Consider the following 23,772-nt stretch of genomic DNA (forward strand, 5'->3'; position numbering starts at 1 on the left):
AAAGCATTTTCCACAAAGCTGAGGAGAGGGCAAGGGGAAGAAAAAAAAAGGGACCTGCCACTGTCACATGCATACTTGCGCGTGCACACACACACACTTGCAAGGCTGTCAGGTAAATTAGATCTGAAAGCTGACAATTTCTGACCATATTTCCTTGATTATTTCGAACAAATGCACACCAGCCGCTCTAAGGAGATTAAAGTGACATAAAAGTCCCGAGTGGGAGGAGGGAGGGCAGAGAATCCAGGTCACCCCCATTTGTCCCCCTGCCTGACAGCAGCTATATCGCTATCCAATCCAATAAAAGTCCCCCCTCCTTTTGCTTTAATTAATTTTACAGCTAGCTTGCTTAATTACTTTCAATCAAAATCCTCTTGCCATCACAAAATTAGAAATGGTTCAACTCCATTAGTCTAAATTCTTCATTTACATACACAAAGACTGTCAGCTCTTGCTAAGCAAACGGCCTCCTGCTTGATGAGATTGTTTTTTTTCACACACTCTATCACTCTCTCACTTACACTCGTGCACACGACTGTGGTGTTAATTTTTTTGAAAGGAGAAAAGTAGCATAAAATTATTTGATCCCTTTACTTAAGACATTCTCTCCCTAATCAGGGTTCAGGTGAGCTGTTGGTGCACATCAACAGAGGTAATAAAGAGTTGAGCGTGCATCCACAACTGTCCAAATCCATCACTTCCACAACTCTCTTTTAAAAAGAAAACTGCTCGTCCATAAACAATACAGCACATGATAGGGCTGCATAAAAAAAGGATGAACCGCATGTGTAGGCCGGTAAATTAAGCTAACTCGCTCGTCTCTGGATTTTTTCTCCCCAACCGAACAGACGAGGTGCCGATAACTCCGCAACACATTGCAGGTGCAAATCTGGCTCCTTTAAGGCAGGGTGTCAGTAGTCCTGATTAAACTGTTAAAAACTAGCGACACACTACCGCTGGTTGGCTGCTGTGAGCGAAGCAAAGACTTGTTTTCAGAGGGGTTAGGGCCCATGCCCTGCCGCCTGATCACTTCGACTTGGCACACAGACATCCTCTCCATCACACACACTGCCTAAGGCCTCCACATCATCAAGAATTAAGGACATGCAGATAGGGTTTGTGCATTGACCAAAGTGAAAACCCAGGCACACAAGCACAGAGCTGCATGCGCATGAACACACACATATACACTTCAGACACACTGGTAGTGCCATAATTAGGTCTCGGGATGAGGGCATTAAACTGGTATAATGCACTCACTGCTGGAGCACACTACCACAAAATATATCTACACTAAACCTACATGAACATCAGTGAAAGCCTCCTTTATTTCTCTTTTCACATAAAAGGTCCCGTGCAAAACCACACAACACAACAGCCCTTGATCCTGCAGTGTAAGGAACCTCAAACGGTAGCTGTAGGAGTCGTTTCATTTTTGACTGGATACAATGGAGGTCGGACCTGGTCCCTTTACTCCGTGGCTGCAACCACTGGTTTCTCTTGCCCTCTTTAACCAGTCCCCATTAACACTGTTAATTATCCAAATCCATCATTCTTGGGGTAAATGAAGACTGCCTCTTTAATTCAATTTAATAGGATCATTTTCCAACTCACGTTCACTTTAGCCCCAGCTGCCCGCCCACTTGTCCCCCACTGTGTCTCCCCCCACTGTATCTTGACTCCTCTGGTTGTGTCTTCCATGGTCTGGCTCTCTCCCACTGGTAAAAAGGGGAGGGTGATGAGGGCTAAGGCTTGATGGCAGCAACGGGCCGCCACACTGTTGATCTCCCATGTCTTGTCTTGGCTCGGCTGGTGGCGAGCAGCAGTACGGGGCTCCCAGTCTGCTGTGCACACTGCCAGCCTGCAACACACACACTTACTCACACACTCACTCACTCGCAGTACAAGTCATGCTCACCGGGGCTTAGCTAATCCTGTCACATCAGGCCACGTTGGCTGAATTGAGGCCTTTAGCAGCTACCTCCCCTTCCCCTACCACCTCCTCCATTCACCTCCACACTTTGCGACCACTCCTTCAACAACTCCTCTTCCGCTCTCCCCCTTTACCTCCTTGTTCATTTCACAAGGTCATGGGCGGCTGACTGCAGCACACGAGTGCTGAGACAGGACCGCTGACAAATCACTGTTCTCCTGATTGATAGTAGACTTTATCTTATATATTTTATTTAAAACGCAACCAGTTTATATTGTCATAAAGAAGGAATAATTCAATGAAAAACACGTAACCCTGACTTGGTTTGGCAAAGTTGCAGCTGCAGTTTGGCTACACATCAAAGTTTGGGAATCACATTTTTCTGACTTGAATACTGCTACTGTGAGAGATTCACATGCACGTCACACCTATGTTTATAAAATATACAGGTGTCATTTTGTCTTTTCTTGGCTGTAGTGTTATAGTGGTATCTATATACAAAACACACATTTGATTCTACACTGTTCGGCTGCAGAAACTGGACAGGCCTGCCCTTTAATCTGAATTTCAATCTAAGCACAACGATCAAGAATAACTGAAGCTTTATCAGTGTCCTTAAAGAGAACTGTCTGTGCAAGAGACCAGTCAGACTTTTCTCATTAATTCGAATAGAATTACAAAAAAAAAAAAGGGAAAAAAAGTGAACTATTATAACTTAATAGACTCTTACTTGAAATAAAGCCATGACTGCATAGTACAATGTGAAAGTGCTGTCCTTTAAATTCTCTGAGAAAATGTGTTAAATATTAGCTCTCTTTATCCCATTATTCAGTGTGAGGGTTAATTTGCCCCCATTTCCACACTACACCCCCTCCCTTCCCCCCTGACTAAACACACTCAAATCCACACATTCGCATGCACACCAAAACACACACAGCGTTCCCTTTACATTTTTTTCCCAGACTTTCATTGTTTAGCCATTTGAGACAGACTCTGGGAGAGTTTCAAATGGTTTTAGCCATGATTTAATTTGGTTTGTTAAAGGGTGATGTCAGCACAATGGGAGACGAGCCTCTAAATCCACTACATTCACCCAAAATGCCCAGATGAGATAATCATTGGTGACGTCTACGAAAACACTTATTATATTTGCCCATCGCCTGGCTGAAGCTGTTGAAACTCATCAGCGTTATTTCCTTCTTTTTTTTTTCTCTGTGAAAGAAAAAAAAAAATAAGCTCAACTTATAGTCAAAATTGTCACCCCTTTTAAAGAGACAGTGCGACATTGTTGTGTTGGTAGATGGAAGTTATAAATGGAAAAAGACAGTGCAGAGGGCTATCGGGTGTTTATTCAATACTCATTTTGTTTGCACCCAATACTAATTAAATGAAACACGCAACAACTTTTTAATTGTTTTTACAGAGATCAACAGTTTCAAGAGACTTGAAAATCACAGCACCTACTGTAGTTTCACATATATTCTGCAATATTAAGTTCTATTAACAGACTAGTCTCACATACTAAAATCTATGAATGCGCCCAGCATGTCCCTTAACTTGTCCACACAATTTAAAAGAGCTTTGGGCTGACAAGGCAGCTGAGGAGATAAGAAATGGATCAACCTGAGCCTTTCTCATGGCTTAATTTATTTTAAATCCAAGCCCTATTTGCACACCGGCAGGCCTTGTCAGCTCTAACTAGCATTGAGATATTTAAAACCATTAATGCTGTACAGCGGCAGCCTGAGCGTGTATGACACAGGCTGTCGCTGTATGAAACAAAGCCAGATCTGTGACTGTCACAGGTTCCACTTTCTAACACAGCATGGAAGGGAAAAAAAGAGTCAACTGTCTTCCCAAAGCTTGCCCAGGCCAAATTCAGCGTATCTTCAGCGGAGAGGCGTGCCCCCTTAGATGGAGGGGTCAGAATATGAAACACACAGGCATTCCGCCTCCCGACAGTATCCTTATGGATCAGCAGTGGTAGCCATGTTGACCTGCCTGGTTATTAAAGGGGCTAATCTGTTCAACATGTCAATGTTAGCACTTTTAGCTGCGATTAATAAAAGACGACCCCAAGAGTGCTGTGTGTGCTTTTTCAGTGCCCCAGGTTGTTTTCATTTGGTTTGTATTTTTAGTGTTTTTTGCTGTTTGGTAATTCAACAGTCCTCTTATCCCCTATTAGCATAAACAGTGTAAATTATTAACTTTGTTAAAAGAATTATAATAGACCTGAAACCTAAGCTCTGTGGAGGCTTTGTTTTGTTTCCCTTTCTGCCGCTGGCAAAGAGGCACAATGGCATTGCAGATATCATTAAAGCAAATGTAACTTTATATTTTATAGATACGGAACAATGTGCACGTGATGCCTGACTTTGGGGCCATTTATGTGATGCTTAAAACGTATGGCCCAGTGGCTTTCACAGGCTGTTAGTAATAGAACTGCTCTCTAACAGACTTGCTTTCTAAGTGCCTGGTGCTGTGCCTTAATTTGTAATCTAGTCAAACCAATTGTCCGCTAGCTAAAAAGGTCACAGAGACAATAGACTACACAGCCTCCCGCAATGTAGAGAAAGCCCAGGGTGTCTTTTGTATCTTTTTAACCAAAGATGTAATTAAGACACCTTTATCTTCAGGGGTTAGGGCACCAACGAGAGTCCGCTGCAAAAACAAGAGGAGGATCGCATAAGTGGAAATAGAAGTGCACTGCAAAGTAAGCCACTGCATTTGGTTAGAGGTAAAAAGCAACCGTCTGCACATCAAGATGTCACCACTAAGGACATTTTCAACGTTTACCTGCTCTTGCAGTCAGTGTGTGATTTTATACATTGTGACCGACGGCCGTGTTGAGGAAAGCTTGTTGGGAAAAACTGAGTGATGCAAAGCAACACAGGAGAGGCAGAGGGGGGGACTTAAAGGACGTGATTTATCTGGGCTTGATTGCGTGTTAATCGAGGTTACGTGTATTAAGTGGAATCTAATTGGAACAGACACTGGCAGTCTGACAGATCGACATGATGCAGATGGATTGAGGGGGGAGAAAGGGGGAGTATTGGAGAGAAGGGGAGAGGGAGAGAGAATTGGAGAGAGGAGTCGAGGAGGCAAGGTAGGAAAGAGGCAAACGAAACGCGTCATTTAGTTACTAGGACATGGTCAAACAGTAAGAGTTTTATGATGCCCCACACTAGAAAAAACCACCAGAACCTCTTTCACTGCTGAATGACAAGAAAGAAGTCTCAGCCACTGGGCTTGTCTCACGTGCGTCTAATGATTGGCGGCTGATGAGACATGTAACCCCTCTAAAGGAGGACACACATGGGTGAGATTGTGAGTGACAGGGCACAGCACCGGAATCGTCCCCCCCCCCCCCCCTTCCCCTCAGTTGCCACAAACATTCATTATTGGAAAAGAGAGGAAAAACAACCCTCCAAAAACACACGAGGTAAAGAGGCCAACTGACAGCTGCTGGAAAATTCTCACCTCGAAGAGGAGAAGAGCAAGTGTTCTGCTGGTCCTTCTGACTCTGCTCGTCCTGACAGGCAACAACTGCTGTGAGGGCCGTCTCCTCTCCCAAAATCTGAGGTATTCAGCCAGTGTGCTGAATGACCCTTTCAAATGTTACCAGAGTAGCAGCGCGTAAAAAAAAAAGACCACCTGTTAAGGCCAAGCAACTGCTAACGTGAAACTAATATACCAAAGACTCTATGGACAAATGTGGAGAACAGAGTTTGTGGAAAAGGTTCAAAGGGGAAAATCTTTGATTTAAAGTTGAAAATATGGTGCCATATAGACATCATTTCTGTGTTGACATTGCTCTGAATTGGTGTGGCTATAATTGGTAATAATGAGGAAGACAAAGTGTGAGTGACACAAACGGCCTCAAAGAAGAAAAGCCCAAGAGCAAAAAAACAACTGTCACAGTGCCATTGTCAAAAATCTGGGTTAAAAATACAGAAGTCCAAAGGAAAGGGTCACTTCTGTCTGGCACAGATGAATGTTCAAAGGTATTTAAAATTGTACTGATGAATTGTGTACAAAAGAGGGAAGGAAAGGTAAAGAGCGAACTTGGCAAATAGTGGAATCAGGGCTTTATAGTTAGGAGAGATTTGTAGGATACTGCAGCACTTGAAACTTCACTCATCAACACAAAATGCCCAAATTGTTCCCGACATGATCCCGTCATAGCGCGGAGACAGAGGAGTTGCTTCGGTCATCTGTTGATTTGATCCATTATGACTGTTACACTAATGGCATTAATAAGGGCAAAATTGCTATTTTGAAACACAGAATTTTCCTCCTATGCATTTTGCTATTGCCTTTCTCCACATCCTTTCATTTAGTGTGTGTGTGTGTGTGTGTTTGGGGGGGGGGGGGGGGGGGGGGGGGATTCTTTGCCCCCACCATGTAATGGCTATAAGGTCATCTCTATTTTCCAGGCTTGGTGTACACTGTCATTGGATTGCAACATTTTGCACGGTTTAAAAACAACATGAGCTCTGAAATACGACTCCCTGCTATTTTCAAGGGATTGACCACAATGTTGTATTCACCAGATGTCCCTGATAAAATACCCCAGCCTGATTTACAACTCAATACATTTTGACTATACTTCTATGTTTTTCTATACAGTTTTGAAAGCCAAATAATAAAGACAATGCACCACTGTGTTATCCTGAATACACGTGGAACCTGTTTCTGAGGGAAGTTGTTAAACATCCAAGTGCATTAAATTTGTCCTTGCACTGACGTTTAATTTACTCTTAGCTTATAGTATCAGCACAGTGAACGTGTCTGCAAGTTTCTTGTATACTTGTGCTGAATGGGAGAATATGTTTGTATGTTCAGCCCTCATCAGCCTCTAACATTGAGAGGAATGACACTGTGATCAAGGACATGAATTGCTCATTGATTTTTAGGGGCCAGCTTAACTATCCATTCCAATTGATTTTTAGCTTTGCTGGGTGTGCGAGTTATGGCAGTTTTAATGTATCATCTGTATGTGTACTCATCACCCACCACAACAGGATTTACAATAGTGTGTGGAAAATTAATATAAAACACTGTGTGCAAATGTAGGACAAGGACTTTTCTGTTCTATTCTTTTTCTATTACACATTTCAGTGATGAAACCCATAAAAGCGCTCATATCTTCTATGAGGGTAAAAAAAAATCACCTTTAACATGCTTTTTTATCTTTGACATTATCTTCCTCTGTAAATGGTCTATTGGGAATAAAGTCAAATGTTTTTTCTCTTGATGTATTCATGAAAAATAAGACCAAAGCAAGTGAATGAATTGTAATCCCCTTTAATGCTAAGCAGTGTTATTTAAAGCTTGCTTTTCAGTCTGAAGTATCACGTAGCTAAGCTAACCAGAACATAGTAGAAAAGGGCTGAAGCCCCACACATACAGATACTACAGTGGTGCCACAAACCACCACTAGAATAAACATTTAGGAGGATTTTGCCATTATAACTCATATTACTTATCAATTAACAATTCATATAAACTATTCATTATCAATGGTTTGATGATGTAAGAGACAAAGTCAGAGCAATTTGATCCAAAAGGCTGTCTAAAGTCATCTGTCAGGTAGAAAGTCATTAAAATAGGGGCTCGTTTTCCTGCACGAAGCTTAGGTTTCACTGAGGCACGGATACATTTCTATTCTTCAGCAAAAGGCTTCGCTCTCATATGATATCATCTCCTTCAGAACCTCACACTCAATACCTTGTCTTTTGTGTTATTTTTTTCCAATTGAAATGGCTTTTTTTTTTTTCCAAATGGTTTGGGTGAAGCGTTTCTCTATGGGAGGTAACTGCCTTTTGTTCAGTGAAAAGGACTGCATAAAGAACACTTTACTCTATCCTTTTAAAAAAACAAGCCTGCTTAATTAATGTTTTACAAGTGCTGCTGTATTCTTCATGAAAAAAAAAAAAAAAAAAAAAAAACCCTCTATCAAAGCCGGCAGGTTCAGATTACGTACACTAATTGAAATTCTGAATTTCTAAGCCAACTCCTTTTTTCCCTGCTCGTGCTCTTTCTCTCCGAGCACACAATAAAGCCTAGTGTTTGGTAGTCCACAAATGACATCAAATCATCTAAGTAATATGGGCTTTTCTTTTTTTTTCCTGTATTCTCATGTTCTGCTAGTGGGTTCATGAGACAGCTTAATAAAGCAGTAAATGCTTGGGGAAGCCTGAGAGCTACTGTATGTGTGCACGCGTTTGTGTGTGTGTGTGTGTGTGTGTGTGTGTGTGTGTGTGTGTGTGTGTGCTCTCGTGTTTTACCTCCACCAGAGACCTTGAAGCATAAGGCAAAAGCAAAGCCTGGTTCCACACTCAAGCAGAATTTCCCAAAGAATAAAGAAAGAATAAAGCCAATGAACAAAAGAGTATGATTAATACTGAAAGCAAAGCCAAAACTGAGACACTTATCTCATGGGTTGACATTGATAGAGCCTGCATTAATACAGTGTGAGCTAAATGAATACAGCATAATATACAGGTTATACACGGATTAGGTGCTGGAGGAAGGCGACTGTGTGAACAGCTGCAGGTGTGGAAGCAGCGCGGATGAGGCCGAGTTTGAACAACCATTGCAGACAGCAAAAGGCACAATGGAGGAAACACGGGTTTCTACGCATTGGTGACAATGATCTGACATGAAGTTGGAGATCGGATCAACTTGGATATGAAACAAAACCTTCTTAGCTCGGCTCACAGTCTGCATATAAACATGTTTTCCAGTGAAAATGTTTCAACCTTTCCTTCTGTTCATCAGGCAGCGAGGCTAGAGTAGGCAATTATATAAATTACAGATTAAAAAAAAAAGCCAATCTTGATAACCTTTGTTCAGAGTTAATCATTACAGGGAAAGAAAACTGCCTCTCTTCTATCCTCTTTCATATTTACCCAAACTCCCTCCTTTCAGCGGGGTATTATTTTATTGGCTTGTTTTGCAAGCGTTATAACTTTGCATTCTTCTCCCAAGGTCAGTTTCTGGTGTGCCACGAGGAGTACTTACACATAGGGCTTTTGAGGTCAGTTCCATTGTATTTACATCAAATAATTGTTGATAAGGGATGTAAAAGAACTATAAACCTCACATCATAAACGGGAGAGGTGTAGTTGAAATAAGGACAAAAGATCAACGGCTGATTTTTTCCTTATCTTGGACACGTTGATATTTTTGCGTAAACTCTCCCTCCCATCACCTCCCCCCCCCCCCCCCCCCCCCGCTCCCGGCGCTTCTCACCCTCCCTCTTGCAAAGCGCTGAGTAGAAGCGCCGACTTGTTAGATTTAGTCCAATGGCTTCCCAGTGCGGCCAGCAAGCAAGCTCTTGTTTCATAGAGAAGTACCTCCCCTGTTATCTCCCCAGCACTATAATCACTTAACAAAGACTTGGGCATTTGCACAAATTAAAACATCAATAATGCATAAGTGCTTTTCAGTTTTGAGCTGTAGTGTCCCTGTATTGGGATGAAATACCCCGCCTACCAGTGGAGAAACTCTGTTCGCCATCTTCTGTCCCACAAACGACTTAAAGAAGCCACAGCCCCACTTCGTGCAACAACCCCCCTTCTCTTAAGAGTTGAGGCTGAAGCTGTGGTGAATATTTGGGATCTGCTTTGGTAACGGGACAAAATGGCTGGGCTCAGTGGGATACGGAAGTTGTTTTAACGCAAGAGGCCAGTAAGTGGTGGTGGTGCATCAAGGCAAACAGGCAACACCCTTGAGTGGCGCAGCGTGCCATCCCTCCATAAACAACACCACCGCCGTGTCCCCGACATTTATGATTTGTGGTCGGAATGGCAACACAGGCCTGATTCCAATCCAAGTCTGCATGTTTGCCCTATCCTTACATGGCTAAATCTGCCCCACCAAGTCTCTTATTTTCCCAGATGAAAACACCAGATGGTTCGTATGGTTGTCAGTGAGCTTTGCTTATAACAAGTCATATGAGAATATTACACTTGGAGGAGAAGGGAAGGGCAGGGGAATCATGGGAAAGAAACTAAGTGACACTTTGAAACCAGGATGCTGTTCAGGCTACTGTTTAATTTGAGAAAACCAAACCTCCTTCATATTTATTACTATAAGTGTGAATATGAAGTGTTTTTTGCTGACTACAGAGGTTGCAGGAGTGAAGTATTATTATTTGACTAGTAAATCCATGACAAGTACCGTTCCAACACCAACAGAGGATGAGGCTTCCTATACAGATGGCCTCAAGGACAATTAGCAGTAATGATTGGTTGCCACATAAAAGAGGAAAATTCTATTTGCTACTGCACTTGCTGATGATCACAGACCAACTGCCTCTGACAATACTAAGGATGGTGTCTTTAAAGTTGAAATCTCATATGTAGATGCTGATTTAAAGGAGGAAAACGATGTTTCTATAAAGGTGTAGAAACATACAGAAAGGAAGAATTTAAAATCAAATACAAGCAAAGCATTAAACTGATGAGGAAAGAGATGAGACGAACCGCACAGAGATCTAAAATATTATCTCTTCAATCATATCCTTTTCCCTCGATATCTTCATTTCCCCCTCCCTTCTCTGTCAGTTAGTCTGGCAAACAATCCCCTTGTTAGCAAACTGTTAAGACAGCCGCTTGGTACACAAATTGCGCTCGACCAAGCGAATTTGTTTTGCAAGGGTGACCTGTTTAATCATCTCATTTTCTTTGGCGGACATTTATTCATCTGGTTTCCACGGTTACAGAGAACATTAAGGGGCTACAGTAATAAGGCTGGAGAGTCAAACAGGTAATAAAAAAATTAACGCCATTTTCCAGCAGCCGAGGACAGTGGGTGAAATGAATCAAGGGAGAGGGGAGAGAAGCAGTGGGGGGAAGGGGGGGCGGGCTGATGGGGGGGGGGGCTCCAATATTGTCCAAACAATAAGCCTTAGCGGTTATTTTACTCTGTAGATCAGCTGGTGCTGTTATGGACATGACACTTTGGGCACAGAGCAGGAGAGATAAAGCTTTTAAAGTGGCCCTGCTCCTTTTTTATTGTCATTTAGCGATTACATATCAGAACAATTAAAAGTTAGCCTGAGATATCGATTAACTTTGCTCTTTTTTATTTCTCCTGTGCTTTAGACGGGAGATTATTTGAACTCCTTGGCAATGCAACGTGTCAATAACATGCAAGGAACAAAATGACATTTAAATGCTCTGGTGAGAAATGTTTCACAGCCCTCCTAAGTTGAATCATGTTTTCTAATATTGTCTTTTGAACAACTTCGCAAAGGGAAAAATACAGCTGTAGAAACAGGGCTCATCTTTCTCATACATAAAAATAATAGACCTGCACACCAATTCAGAGAGTCCAACATGCCAAATATAGAAAATTCCGACACAATAGGGGGAACAGGTGCTGAGGGCCTGCAGAAAGTGACGAAGCCAAAGAACCGGGTCGCTGCTGAATGCCAAATAAGGTAGTGAGACACGTTGCACCAAGGCATAAAACAAGCTACCATAGTGCGGTTTTCTACGTCTGATAACTGTCCCTGAATCCGCCACTCACTGTCTACCCAAAAATATTTCCCTGTCTTAAAAAAAATAAAATAATAAAAAGCCAGGGCTTTTTTAGACTTGAATGAAGCCAAACAGGAGAAAACAAGCAACAAATTGTATGTATTACTCATTTCTCCACTCCTTTCAAAAGTATTTTCTAATTTGACAGCAGGGCTTTGGCACTCCTAAAATATGCACAAACGTTCTCAACCTAACCCTTAATCATTGAAATCGTCTGGTTTAACCTGTATTTGGGCATTTTACAACTCTGCCAACACCTGTCCCCCACCCTTACGAAAAACAAACTAAAATGAATTGTTTCATTGTTTGCTTTCGTGTTACTTGTATGTACGTTGTTCCGGGGGGGGCGGCTCTGGAGTGACTGACGTCGATGAGGGAAGCACAACTGATGGCAAAAGTGTCTCAGGAGAGGGAGGGAGAAAGAGATGTCAGACAACCTGGCTTCTCACACAAGCGCGCACGCATACACACACACACACACACACACACACACACACACACACACACACAGAGGTGCGGGTATGCGCTATAACATCAAACACAAATCGCTCACGTGTCCCAGATAGCACCCCCTCCCACACACGCACACTCACACACAAGCCCGTTGAATACAACTCTTGTCATACATGAGGGGTGAAATCACAAAAAGGGGATAGAGACAGGACAGCAGCAAGAAAAGAAAAAGGCTAAGCTGTGGCTTTGGGACTGCCAACTGTTCTGCTAACAGCCTCTTAACAGGTGTGGGCTCCAGAACCATGTAATCCTATCAAGTTACCGAGGAAGAAAGAAGGAAAGAAATCCAGCAAACTGCAAACTCCTGAGTGTCCCCCCCCCTCCCCCTACTCTTCTCTATCTTACTCCCTCTTTTTCCTGTCTCTATCGGCAGTGACAGAAATGAACAGCTGGGCTTCAGATTTATCATGTACAGACAGTAATTATTGCCGCTGCTGCCTGCTACTGACCCAACTGAATAGAATGTCACATGAAAAAACACATGGCAGAAGGGGGACCTGAAGTTGAGGGGCTGTGTGTGTGTGTGTGTGTGTGTGTGTGTGTGTGTGAGACAGAGGAGAGAGAGGAGGGCAGTGTTTAAACGTCACTACGTTGCTGTTTGCAGTCAATTACGGAGGAGGACAGGGGTATTGGCTCTGTAACTCCGCAGAGCAAACATTTTCTCACTTACAGTGAAGGTGACTGAGAAATTAGGCGACTTGTTTGTTTTTGACTTTTTTTTTTTTTTTTCCTCTAATCTTGTCAAAAAATAAAGCCACAGTACGGCAGGTTTCAGCTCGATTCCAGTCAAATTGAAAGTTACAGAGAAATGAAACTATTATGTGAGCAAAGTAGCGAAATGAGAGTCAGTTGTTGTTTTTTTTTTAATTATTAAGTAAAATGTAAAAAAAAAAATATCAAAGACTCCATCATTACTGGATATCAACCCAGCATGACCCCACCTGCTGTATTTGTTCTAGAGATAAGGGTCAGGAGATAAACTATCAATTTATTCAATCACTAGCCTGTCTTCAAATAGTGAACTCTGCATCTGCTGTACTGTATAGCCACATTTAACTGAAAGTATGAAAGTTGACGTCCGATATACACGTACGGTTCACACCTTAAAGACCCTCTGCCACATTTAAAAGGATTAGTCCCCACATTTTGTGCAGGCTTAATCTCTCTTTCAGCTGGCCTAATAAGTGTGTTTCGATAAGCGAAGCATGCAAATTCATTCATGGCCAGTGGAGACCACGCTTTCAGACAAACGAACAAAGTCTTCCACTCTGCTAATTACCTCTTCATTTCCCCCTTTCCCCCTCTTATATAGCATATCAACGACTTAAGATTATTCTTCCCCCTTACTTTGCATGAAATTATAATTTCATATAAAAGATTAGGAAATCAAGTCAAGGAAAAAAAAAAAAGCACCGGAAGCTTCTCTCTTGACTCTGCACATAAGAATACATGACACGGCAAATTCAGCGGTGAGATTAAAGGCAGGAGTTTATTGCGGCTGGTTGCGCTGAGAAAAAAACGAGGAAGAAATATGAGGGAAAGACTTTTTCCTTCTTCCAAAAAATAATAAATGGTAAAACATCTCTTTCCAATGAATAGTATAATTCATAATTACTTGTTGCCCTTTTTTAGATAGTATGATTATCAAGAAAACTTTACGGTTTCAATTTCCTTGAATTTTGGTGGAGAGCAGTTGAACAAACACGCATTATCTGTGATAATAAAAACTTCGCCTGTTATATTTTAGATAATAAAGGCAATGAAGACCCAAGGTGCAACCTGTTTATCATTCCGGAATATTTCTTCACCAAGTATTAATTAGGCCATTACTCCAGATTGGTGACGGGGAGCTTTGAGGTTTTAATTAGGTGCTGGCCACTGCATGAGTGCACAGGATTGAAGAAAGGGGGTGGTGATGCCACTTGCCTTGCTCCTGGCCCATATCAAGTAGCCCTGAACACTTTGGCTACTGCGGCACGATGCATGACAGCCCACGTGCATCTGGAGTTTATTTGATCGTTTGATCTCTAATGTTTCCTCTTTCTCCTGGGGAAAAAAAAGCCAGTTGGTGTGATTTGGGTATTAAAAGACAGGGGTTAAGGTAATTACGGTGTTGGGTGGCTTGTGTCTGATGACTGGGCACATGCTCAATCAGGACTCAGCTGTCCCTCTCTTTCTGTCTGCCCCCCGCCCGGCATGCACACACACACACACACACACACACACACACACACACACACACACACACACACCACCCTCCCCTTGTCTGCTCTCTATGTTCCCCCTTTCTCTCCCCCTGCCACTCTGCTAAAAACCAGGCATAACACACACAGCCTCGCGTAACATCAATCAAATACTGAGAGCGGACCATAAAACTACACAAACATATACGCTCCCATTAGCTACTGTATTTGACTCTTATTTAATAGTTTTTCTCAAAGATCGGCATGGAAATGTATTTTTTAAATAAATTAATTTTAACAAAAAGAAATAAGATGATAAAGTTGTTTTAAAAAAAATTCAGAATTTTGTCATTTAAAAAATCAAAAATAGCAATAAAATGATTTCCCCCTTTTAAAACAAATTTAACAGACTTGGAGAAAGTGATGTGTGAATAATTTTATAACAAAAATGACATGTTTTTTAAAGGTAAAAAAATAAATGTTAAGAATGAGAGTGTTTTCCCTCGGTTGACAAGGCGATACTAATCACCTCGTTGCTGAGAAGCACTCTTCCCTGACAAGGCTCCTTAGAATACAAGGATCCCCCAGGAGAAATCGGCATGAAAGAGGTTAAAGACAATGACTCGCATTTTTTTCCCTCCGAATGTCTCCCTGTTAAATTTATTTCAAAACTCTGTTAATCTGCTGTACACAACATTCCCATTAGCATAGCCCAGCCCCCTAATAAAAATTCCGGCTAGTTTAATTAAAAAATGTAAATTTACTGTCATCCAAGGAGCAGCAGAAATAGGAGTGCAACAGCATATTTTATTGCTTAAGACATCAAATTGATTCAGGTTATTGCTAAATTGTGATAAAAGGTTATTGAGGGCCTTCAGAACTGGGCTTGTTTTTCTCCCTCGTTTCATCCTGGTTTTTGTGGAAGGCCGTAAAAGATGGAGAGGGCCACAAAGGGTTAATGAGACAACTCAGTGAGGGAGAAGGTAATCAACATTATGACTCATTGGAGGGTAGAAAAACATTTTCCGAGCTGACGAAAAGTTTGAAATTAGGGTGTGTCACGATTATAGTTGTACATGTTTGCTGTTATTTTAAACCGTAATATAGGACACCTTAAATAACCAGACATAATAACTGAGCCCTCATGTATTTGTGAAAGGTTGTGGTCATTGTGGTCTACTATACAGTCTCTCTGAGTTTTATTTAAAAAGCAACATCGTCTTCATATATGTATTTTTCTATCTTTAAATTATAGTCTGAAATACAAGTAGAAAAACGACATGATGTCTTGGGTACTAAACTGACATTTGAGAAAAGGATATTTTAAGATTTCAATAAGGAACACAACAGCAACAGAACTTTCAAATGAAAGTCCTAAAAATAACAGCCTGGAGCTAAACCTGTTTGAATGAGCTAAATCACAGTTTGTTAAAAAAGAAAAAGAAAATGCAAAAAGTCTCAGAAATAATTATTCTTAATTAAATATTTTAATAGCATTTTTATGTTATTCTAAACTCCCTGATAACATTTTAAAGGGGACAACACATTTAAAAGGAATCTCCCCAAACTGAACTCAATATTTCTCTATTGGATGACTTTAAAAATAGGTTTACAAAAATAGGATTCATATGATTTATTAAAGTTTTAAAGAAACCTACAATGGTTTTTAAAAAGTTATTTTAGTTATTGAGTACTTGTTTCGATGCACGCTGCAAATAACGAGTGACTATTAATACACACACAGACGTATGAAGAAAGACAGCACTCTCAGAAAACACATGCACATAGAGTACACACTAAAACTGAAAGAAGTAAAAGTGGATGTGGAAACAGACTTATTTCTAAACATATAAACCTACTTTTAAAATTAAACCGAAGAGAATGACGCTCGAAAGAACGAGGTGTAAGCCAGTTACAACAGGACAAGTTTACTCTCCCAGAAGTACGCACTGAATGACTTGTGTAGACCTGACACTTATAGATCCGCTCCTTTTTTTTAGAGTCACACGTGTGTTCACTAAAATGCAGTTTAATTACAACAATTATAGAATTTATAATAAAGTGAAGGATTTGGCTACATGAGATGTGAGTAGAAAAAAAAAATTAATGTAACATACAGCAATGTCCTGTTTATTTGCACATTAATTAGAAGTACCTGGAAAGGTATTAGCACTACTCCTGTTCCCTTTACATGTGTGACAACAAAAGCAACACAACAGTTTGTTTGCTTTGTCCCCTTGGCAACAACCCCTCAGGCCATTCAATGTACCCTAATGGCATTGCCAGTGCCTCTCTGGGTAAGCCCAATACCTGTATTTCTACACTTCTTAATGTTGGCTTGTTCAGAAACATGTAATTAGATAAAAGAACTAAAAAAGCACAAAAAACACAGATGAAGAAAAAAAAAAAAAAGTCTGACAGAGAGTTCTTCTGGTCTACTGTCCTAGATGAGAAATACACTCTGACAAGAGAAAATGAAACTGGCTTGAACTTTCTTTATATATATACTGTTTGTAAAACAGTGTGAGTCGCGAGCTGGAGAAACAAGCAATAATATTTGATATTGCAGTCACCTTTGGGCACTGTCAAAGCGCTATAAATAAGGGTGTCGCAACACTTGGGTATACGTACGGGCTGGCACATAGTTTAATCATGAACTTCCCCTCTCAGTGTATTTAGTGAGAGATAAAGACACACCTTTAACTGTCAGCTAATAAAACATATCTGGCAAAGATACAAAAGAAGAAAAGTACTCACCATATTCAGGGAAGTCGAAGTTAAATCCTCTCAGACATGTAACTTTCATAATATAACTCAACTTTATAAGAAAGTCATTCGAATGTTGGTTGGTTGAGGGGTAAATAAAGCGGAAAAGTAACTAGATAAAAAAGGCTTCCTTCAATCATGCACTAAACTCCTTGACATGTAATCTGTCAATAGTTTGTTGCTGAGATAATGCCGGCTGCCACGAGCGGATTTGATTGGCAGCTTAGGGTCTGGCCCCTCCTTCCTGTGGTTTGACGGGGTGTAGGTGAAAGAATACGGAGCCTCCCCCTTCCCTGCTCTCGCTCTCTCTCTCTTTCTCTCTCTCCGTGCTGCTCTCTCTCTGCCTCTCGTGCGCTGCCTCTCTGTCTCTCACTCTCTGCTTTGCCCCCATACACACACACACGCACAGACCAAGCTGTTGGTGATGTTGTCTGAATAGGCTGATAGGAAATTATGGCAGAGGAACCGGAGCAGTTTTTTTCTCCCTCCCTCAGTGGGCTGGCCTTTTCCATCTTTGTGGTCTTCTAGCCTTTCAACTCTCTTGGGGTGGAGCCTCCACTGCCTCTATTCAAATGAGCGGAGCACAACACTTTAAAAGAGGTTTTTGGAAAGACATTTTTATTCAATATGTGTCCTTTATTTTCTGCACATTATTATTTCATGCTTTTATATTAATGATTTAAAATCACTTGAGTGTGACTACCTAAAGACTGTTTTTTAAACCTTCATTGATGTTTTCTATGAAGTACAACTACAGCTCAGCTATTTTAAATGCCTTCCAATGAGACAAAAAAAGACATCTGTGCTCTTTTTTTGCCAAAGGCATCAAGTGTTTTTTATAATATTTGACAAAAATATTACTCATGCACTTAAGCTTTAAGCAAACAACACTCTCCTCTGTCAAAAGAGAGATCCTCTCTTTTCAGAGCCGTGGAGGAAACTTTCTTTATCCTTTCTGCCTCAGAGCTAAACCTTCTCCTTTGGTCCCTGTGATAAGCTATCGGCTTTCATTGTAATTTTAGGTAAAATTAGAAACGTCAGCCGTTACCAGGTGACAATGAATACTTTATAAGACAAACCCCTTATTTGCCTGGCAGTTTCTTCTGCAATGTTCATGCAAAGTGCCCGTCTGGACCATTTGTACATATTGCACATATACTGTAAATGTGGCTCCATGTCAAAAGTGTGAATTTTGTAGAGACACAAAACAAGAACGAGAGTGAGTGTACTGTACATTCTCAAAGGTCACACTTTTAGTTTGAATAACAGTGGTTCATAACTAGCATTTACTGGTTTCAGAAAAGAGGAAATGAATAACTTTATGGCTGTGAACTATAATACAATGATTAATAGTACAGGCTTCAGTTCCTGGGTGTTGTCAACAAAGTGCTATACATATATCCGGGTTTGGCTGATGAATACATTATTTTAAATAATCTCATTTTATAGTATAGAAACACTTGAACAACTCAGGAACAACTTGTTTCTTACTTTCTAAACTACATTTAAAAAACACGTCTCAAAGAAATATTACTTTGAGGTTCCACTTTTGATTTGACACTGAACAAAAACATTTTGTTTCATGGATTGGTTCAACGTGTCCTGTGTACTACATACAGTACTGTATGCAGCTTGTCCTGTCTTAGCTGTTCAAACACATCTTAAACTATATTCAGAGATAACTGCTGTTGAGATGGCAATGACGAACTTTAATTTTTGACCCAGGCTTTCTTTTCGGGCTCTCTATGCATTCCTTCATTAGGGTCTGACATCTTTCAGTGAATCTCTTCTGACACATTCAATGCCTTCCCTTTATTTCCAACAACATAGCTGTAGATTTGAGATTAAACTGCAGCATAGACATAATGCTTTGACTAGTTAAGAATTGCATAACGGTCTGACACTGAATGTTTTGATAAAAACTCAAAGTGGAATTTTTTCATAGATTAATTTCGCTGAAAAATAGTCAGTTTTGTAATTTGTGTTTAAACTGCAATACCAGCAGCACAAACAGAACTGTGAGAACCAAGCATGAAACTACCAGGATTATTTTTTTTAGTATATTAAGTAAAAAGGGAGGGAAATGGATTATTTCTTAAATATAACTAGACTCAAGTTGCCATAAAATGCTCCAGTAACTTCAAGGTTTTTTTTGTACAACAACTGAGAGAAGTTCAACCAGCTTTAAAAAATCTGTATCCCAGCTATAATTTTTAGGAAAACATGAAGTGGAGAGTCAGTGCTATAAATAGCAGAGTTAAATCATGAAGCTAGAGCCTGTGCAAAGAGCCCGGCACACATCAATGAATCCGTAAATAGTTAATAATCTTTAAAAAAAGTTGACATTATTTTGAAAAAAAGATTTTGGTTTCTGTTACATGGAGAGATTAACATGGACATGGGTACCTACAAGGCATCTTCCGGAGTGCTGTGTTTTCAACACAGACGTGAAATTTTTTGCGTTAGCCTCTTAAAATTTCAAATCTATAGACATTGCAAAAAGCCGATTTTCTGTTCCATTTTAGCACTCTTTGTTAGCATATTAACAGTTAAGGAAGTTTCAATTTTGATAAACTGTGTCCACCTCTGGGTGCTCTGGCTTCATGCTCAACATACCCAGCTGGCACTATTATCTTCCCTCATCGTTTGTCAACGACGTGGTTCAATCCTAAAAAATTGACAATTTCAGCACTTTTAAACAAAAGTCTATCCGCTCTGTGATGCTTTGTTATATGTAGGTACAGCATTCAAAGTAAAAGGAAAGAATAACTTCTATAGAAGCTATACATTTGATATCAGGGATGTTTCAGTTAGCAGGGTGAATTCTATTGATGTCCACAGGAGGGAAGGTTTGCCGTCCATGCCTTACAGCCCTCTGGCCCTTGTGCTGCCATCTTTGGGGGCGAAACCATTAGTTTTCAAAAAGAGCTGTGGGGCTTTTCGTTTGATGTGGTCTGAGGGTATTGTATGGTGCATGCGGGAGAATGTTGAGGGCAAGGTGGAGTGTGTGTGCGTGTGAGCGTGTGTGTGCGCGAGATGCTGTGCGTGTGACATGGCAGGGGTACATCAGTCAAAGGGCCGCCGGGCCAGACGTTTGGCTGCCCCTGACAGTGCACTCCAGGAGGGGCTGGTCTGGTGAAGGGCCCACTCCGAGTCCTCCATTCCCCAGGACAAAAGCCATGGCCCGCTTGATAGATGTGAATTCAGTGGCTTTTGTGCCCAAAGCCCAGAGACATGCAGAGTGAGAAATCTGACCTTTGCCGAGAGTCAGATTGTGTTTTTGAACCCCTCTTGCTGTCTCTGGCAGTTCGGGGCAAAGAGTGACTGAGCGAATGAGAGGCAAAGGAGTGGGTGCGAGGTGGCATGGGGAGAAGGTCTGTCCTAACTGGTCGAGTGGACAGGTGGGGGGGTTACACAGGAGTTGCACTACTGCAGCACTTCCACTGTATCTAACTTTAAAGACAACAAATTAAAATAGTTTGTGTTTTCTGGTCGACAATGGCTCTACTTTATTCTTCTTATTCACTGGCATGTTGTTGTCAAATTGGCAGGAAATTGAACGTGTAAAAGTTTAATTCTGAAGCAGGGGCTTTTGAAGTGGGATTCAACATGAGTTCACCCTTGTGTTATTTGAGGTTGTCTGTGATGTGGGATATTATTCCCTCTCACGTCTGTTTATATTGCATTATATATTTATTTTTAAGCAGAGAAGGAGCTGAATATTAAACTTACACACAAATACAGCCAGAACATCGACAATGGCAATACACCACTTCTTGATGATCTTCATTTGCATTACTCATGACAATGATTCTTCAGAATCTCATTTGATTTTCATAATTGCTGTATAGCTGTGTACACAGCTATATACATACACTATGAAAATCATAAGGCAAAATCTCATTACAGTATAGGCACACTTGAACACAATTAAGTTTGTATTGGTATATGGTATACTTGTATGTCAACATGCTGCAATGCCTTTCTTGTATTTGTGCCGTTTGTGATATTACATGAGTTATGGTATTTAATGTTGCTTGGCGGCAGTGTGCTGAGAGGAGAGATTTTTTAGATAGAACAGGCCTATGTTTTTGAGTCATACATTTTTCTTGACACTGCTTTCATCCCCCGGCCGTAATCATCATATCTCCCCATTGCTCTCCCGGATGCAGACATCCATAATGCAATCTTCCTAATTTTGATCCCTCGCAATCTGGTTTTTAAAAAGGGAGGGGGAAAAAAGGACATATTTCTGAAGGCTGGCTCTGTAATCATTTTAGACAGATAGCCTTTCCCATCGCAGATGAGCAAATATTTGTAAACCAGCTATCTAATGGAAAATTAGAGTGAAATTAGAGTGAAATTCATGACAGTGAAATCCGATTATCCGTAATTCTATTATGCCATCTTAGCCCACACAGCATATTTTTGTAGAGTTTTTTCCATAAATACCTATGCCAGGGGTCCTGCTAATCAAATAGAATTGAAATTCATCTTTCCATTAAATTCAATTAGCTGCAATTTCTAAAGCCTAACAAAGATTTTAATTACTAAATTATAAAATTCTCCCTAGTCAAATTGGGGAGAGAAAAAGTGCATACCCTGCATCTGAAAAACAAACCCATGAAAGGAAATTGTTGATCAAAAAAGATATCCAGGGGAAAATAACATTAGGGAGAGCACTGGGGCCTTTATTCAGCGAGTCTGGGTGGGGAGTGACGTGTGCCAAGCGCTAGGCTCCTGGGCCGGAGGAAATGAACTTAGCTGAGGTTCTCTCTGTCTCTAAATGTCTGCCCTCAGAGTTATTATGCTGTAATTGACTAATTGACACCTTAATTTCATTTATGGGGCTCCTGTGTTCATAAAGCAACCTCTGGGTGGGGCAGTGGTCTTGAGCGGAAGCAAGGGAGTCAACATCCAGGACAACAGGTAGAGCCTTAGGCCTTCGATCCTGTCCTGGGCAGATGGCGATTATGCATTTGATAATGAATTGGTCGGGAAGAACATACTGACTTAGCAGAGGCTTAAGGAGCATCTTACTCATATGTATAAATCCCTCTGATGCACGTTGATGGGTGATAATAATGCCTGTCCTGTCTCACAATCTGGTACTGCAGACACAAAAGACCTATTCAAGGTCAACAGAGTTCATACTGTGTAAATAAGGTTACTTTAACTCACATTTTTTTGTGGCATTTTGAACTTTACAGGTGAATATTGTATTGTTTTATCCCTGAGATGAGAGTGCAACTGCAGCAAGGACTCATTGCTGGTAATATTTGGTGGGAGGGGGGCCTTTGCTAATAGGACAGCTCTGGGGTCCCAGGTCAGCTACCAGGTCCATTTCCCAGCCACCCCCTACTCCTAACCATTTGGCCACTAAAATAACGGCCCAGCACCCTCCACAGACTACAAAGCGCATTCTGAAAAGGCACCTGCTGCTGTTTTTCACTTTAGCCCCTTTGGCAGCTCACTCTGTCTGTTTAAAGAACACGTAGAAGAGGGAAGACTGAATGGGAAATTATGAATTATTTAAGTATTATGTCTAATTGTTTCAAGGCAGACATCTTGTTTCTGGAAGGTAAGGGTTGGGGGTGGGGGGTGGCAGTACATGTGGGGGGAGGAATCTTTGTGAAGAGGTCTGTCTACTGGGTAATGCAGTCAGTCTCGTAGCTGAAGTGGCAGGGTAAATATGACCAAACTGAAACTTTAATCTGCTTTTTCCACACCCAAGCTGGCTGGGTATTAAAGATAATCTTTTTTGTGTGTCATATGGTGGGAGATATAGATGGAGCTAATTTTTTAGAGACAAATCTGATATTTGTCAACTGGTTGAAAAAAACCAGGGGATTTTCTCCTAATCCTCCCTTGGATGTGAAGGCGCGTTAACAGCAAAATGCAGATGGTGTTCTGTGCACGGAGAGTACCCAGTACTCAGCGCAGTGCATACGGCGTGGCGCAGCTAGCCTCGCTAGGGCTCAACACAACCTGCAGATAGCGAACTCCCCCCACATTCAATTAACAAGTCACTTGTGAAAGCAGAGGCATAATAGTTTATTCTGAAGCACAAACTTAGCCGAATACACGTCTTTGTTGCTTCTCTTTACTTTTTGTTTCCTTGCTGACATAACATCCTTACTTCTGGGCTGTGTTCATCAAATATTCAGATGCGACTCAATTCCAATAAGGAAAAGAAAACAAATTATAAATAAAATGGAGGCATAAATCTTTCAGGATCCTAATTCTAACTTTCCCTTGGAGTGTTTCTTTCTTTATTTTGTCACATTAAGCAGTTTTTCTTTCCGTTCCCACTGCCAGGCGTGGCAGATCTTACACTAGTGGAAAGAGCCCTTTATTCTTCTGCTCTCTTGTTTTGGAACACTGCATTTTGTGGTGTCACTTCTTTTATACACAATTATCACTTGTGTAACTTCTGGTTTTGTTTTTATGAGAGACAGAACAATAAAACGTATGTGATGTTCTTTTTTTGGTGGCAGTGGAACTGCTTTAAGCCCGCACTTCACCCTGTCTAGTATCACTTTAGTACAGTATGACTACAACCATTGCCATACTGATGTAAAGCTGTCCTGGCTGCTTTATCTTATTCAGTATTTGAGGGAGATATCTCCTCTGGTCATCTAAGCACAAGAATGCACTATGGCATTAGGCACTTTGGAAGCACTCTCAAACTGCTTTATAGCTCTGCATTACATTTGGCATTGTGTTACCACTTATTATGTGACCTTTCACAGATATCAGGTCAAATTAGAAGCAACATCCCAGCTTTAAAGAACACATGTTGCTAAAAACTTACCTGAGAGGAAGA

General features: G+C 41.0%; 1 protein-coding gene across 3 annotated transcripts in view; it reads right to left on the reverse strand.

Moving 5' to 3' along the window:
- casz1 (castor zinc finger 1) overlaps nt 1-17,381 on the reverse strand; it is a 74,302-nt gene extending 56,921 nt beyond the window's left edge. For all 3 annotated transcript variants that reach the window (XM_079359602.1, XM_079359601.1, XM_079359600.1), the window contains exon 1: nt 16,938-17,381. In XM_079359602.1, coding sequence (XP_079215728.1) covers nt 16,938-16,986 — 49 coding nt within the window. In that variant the 5' untranslated portion in view covers nt 16,987-17,381. The remainder of the gene's footprint in view (nt 1-16,937) is intronic.
- Nucleotides 17,382-23,772: the final 6,391 nt, after the last annotated feature.

Source organism: Symphodus melops (assembly GCF_947650265.1).
Source record: "Symphodus melops genome assembly, chromosome: 13".
Taxonomy (NCBI): domain Eukaryota; kingdom Metazoa; phylum Chordata; class Actinopteri; order Labriformes; family Labridae; genus Symphodus; species Symphodus melops.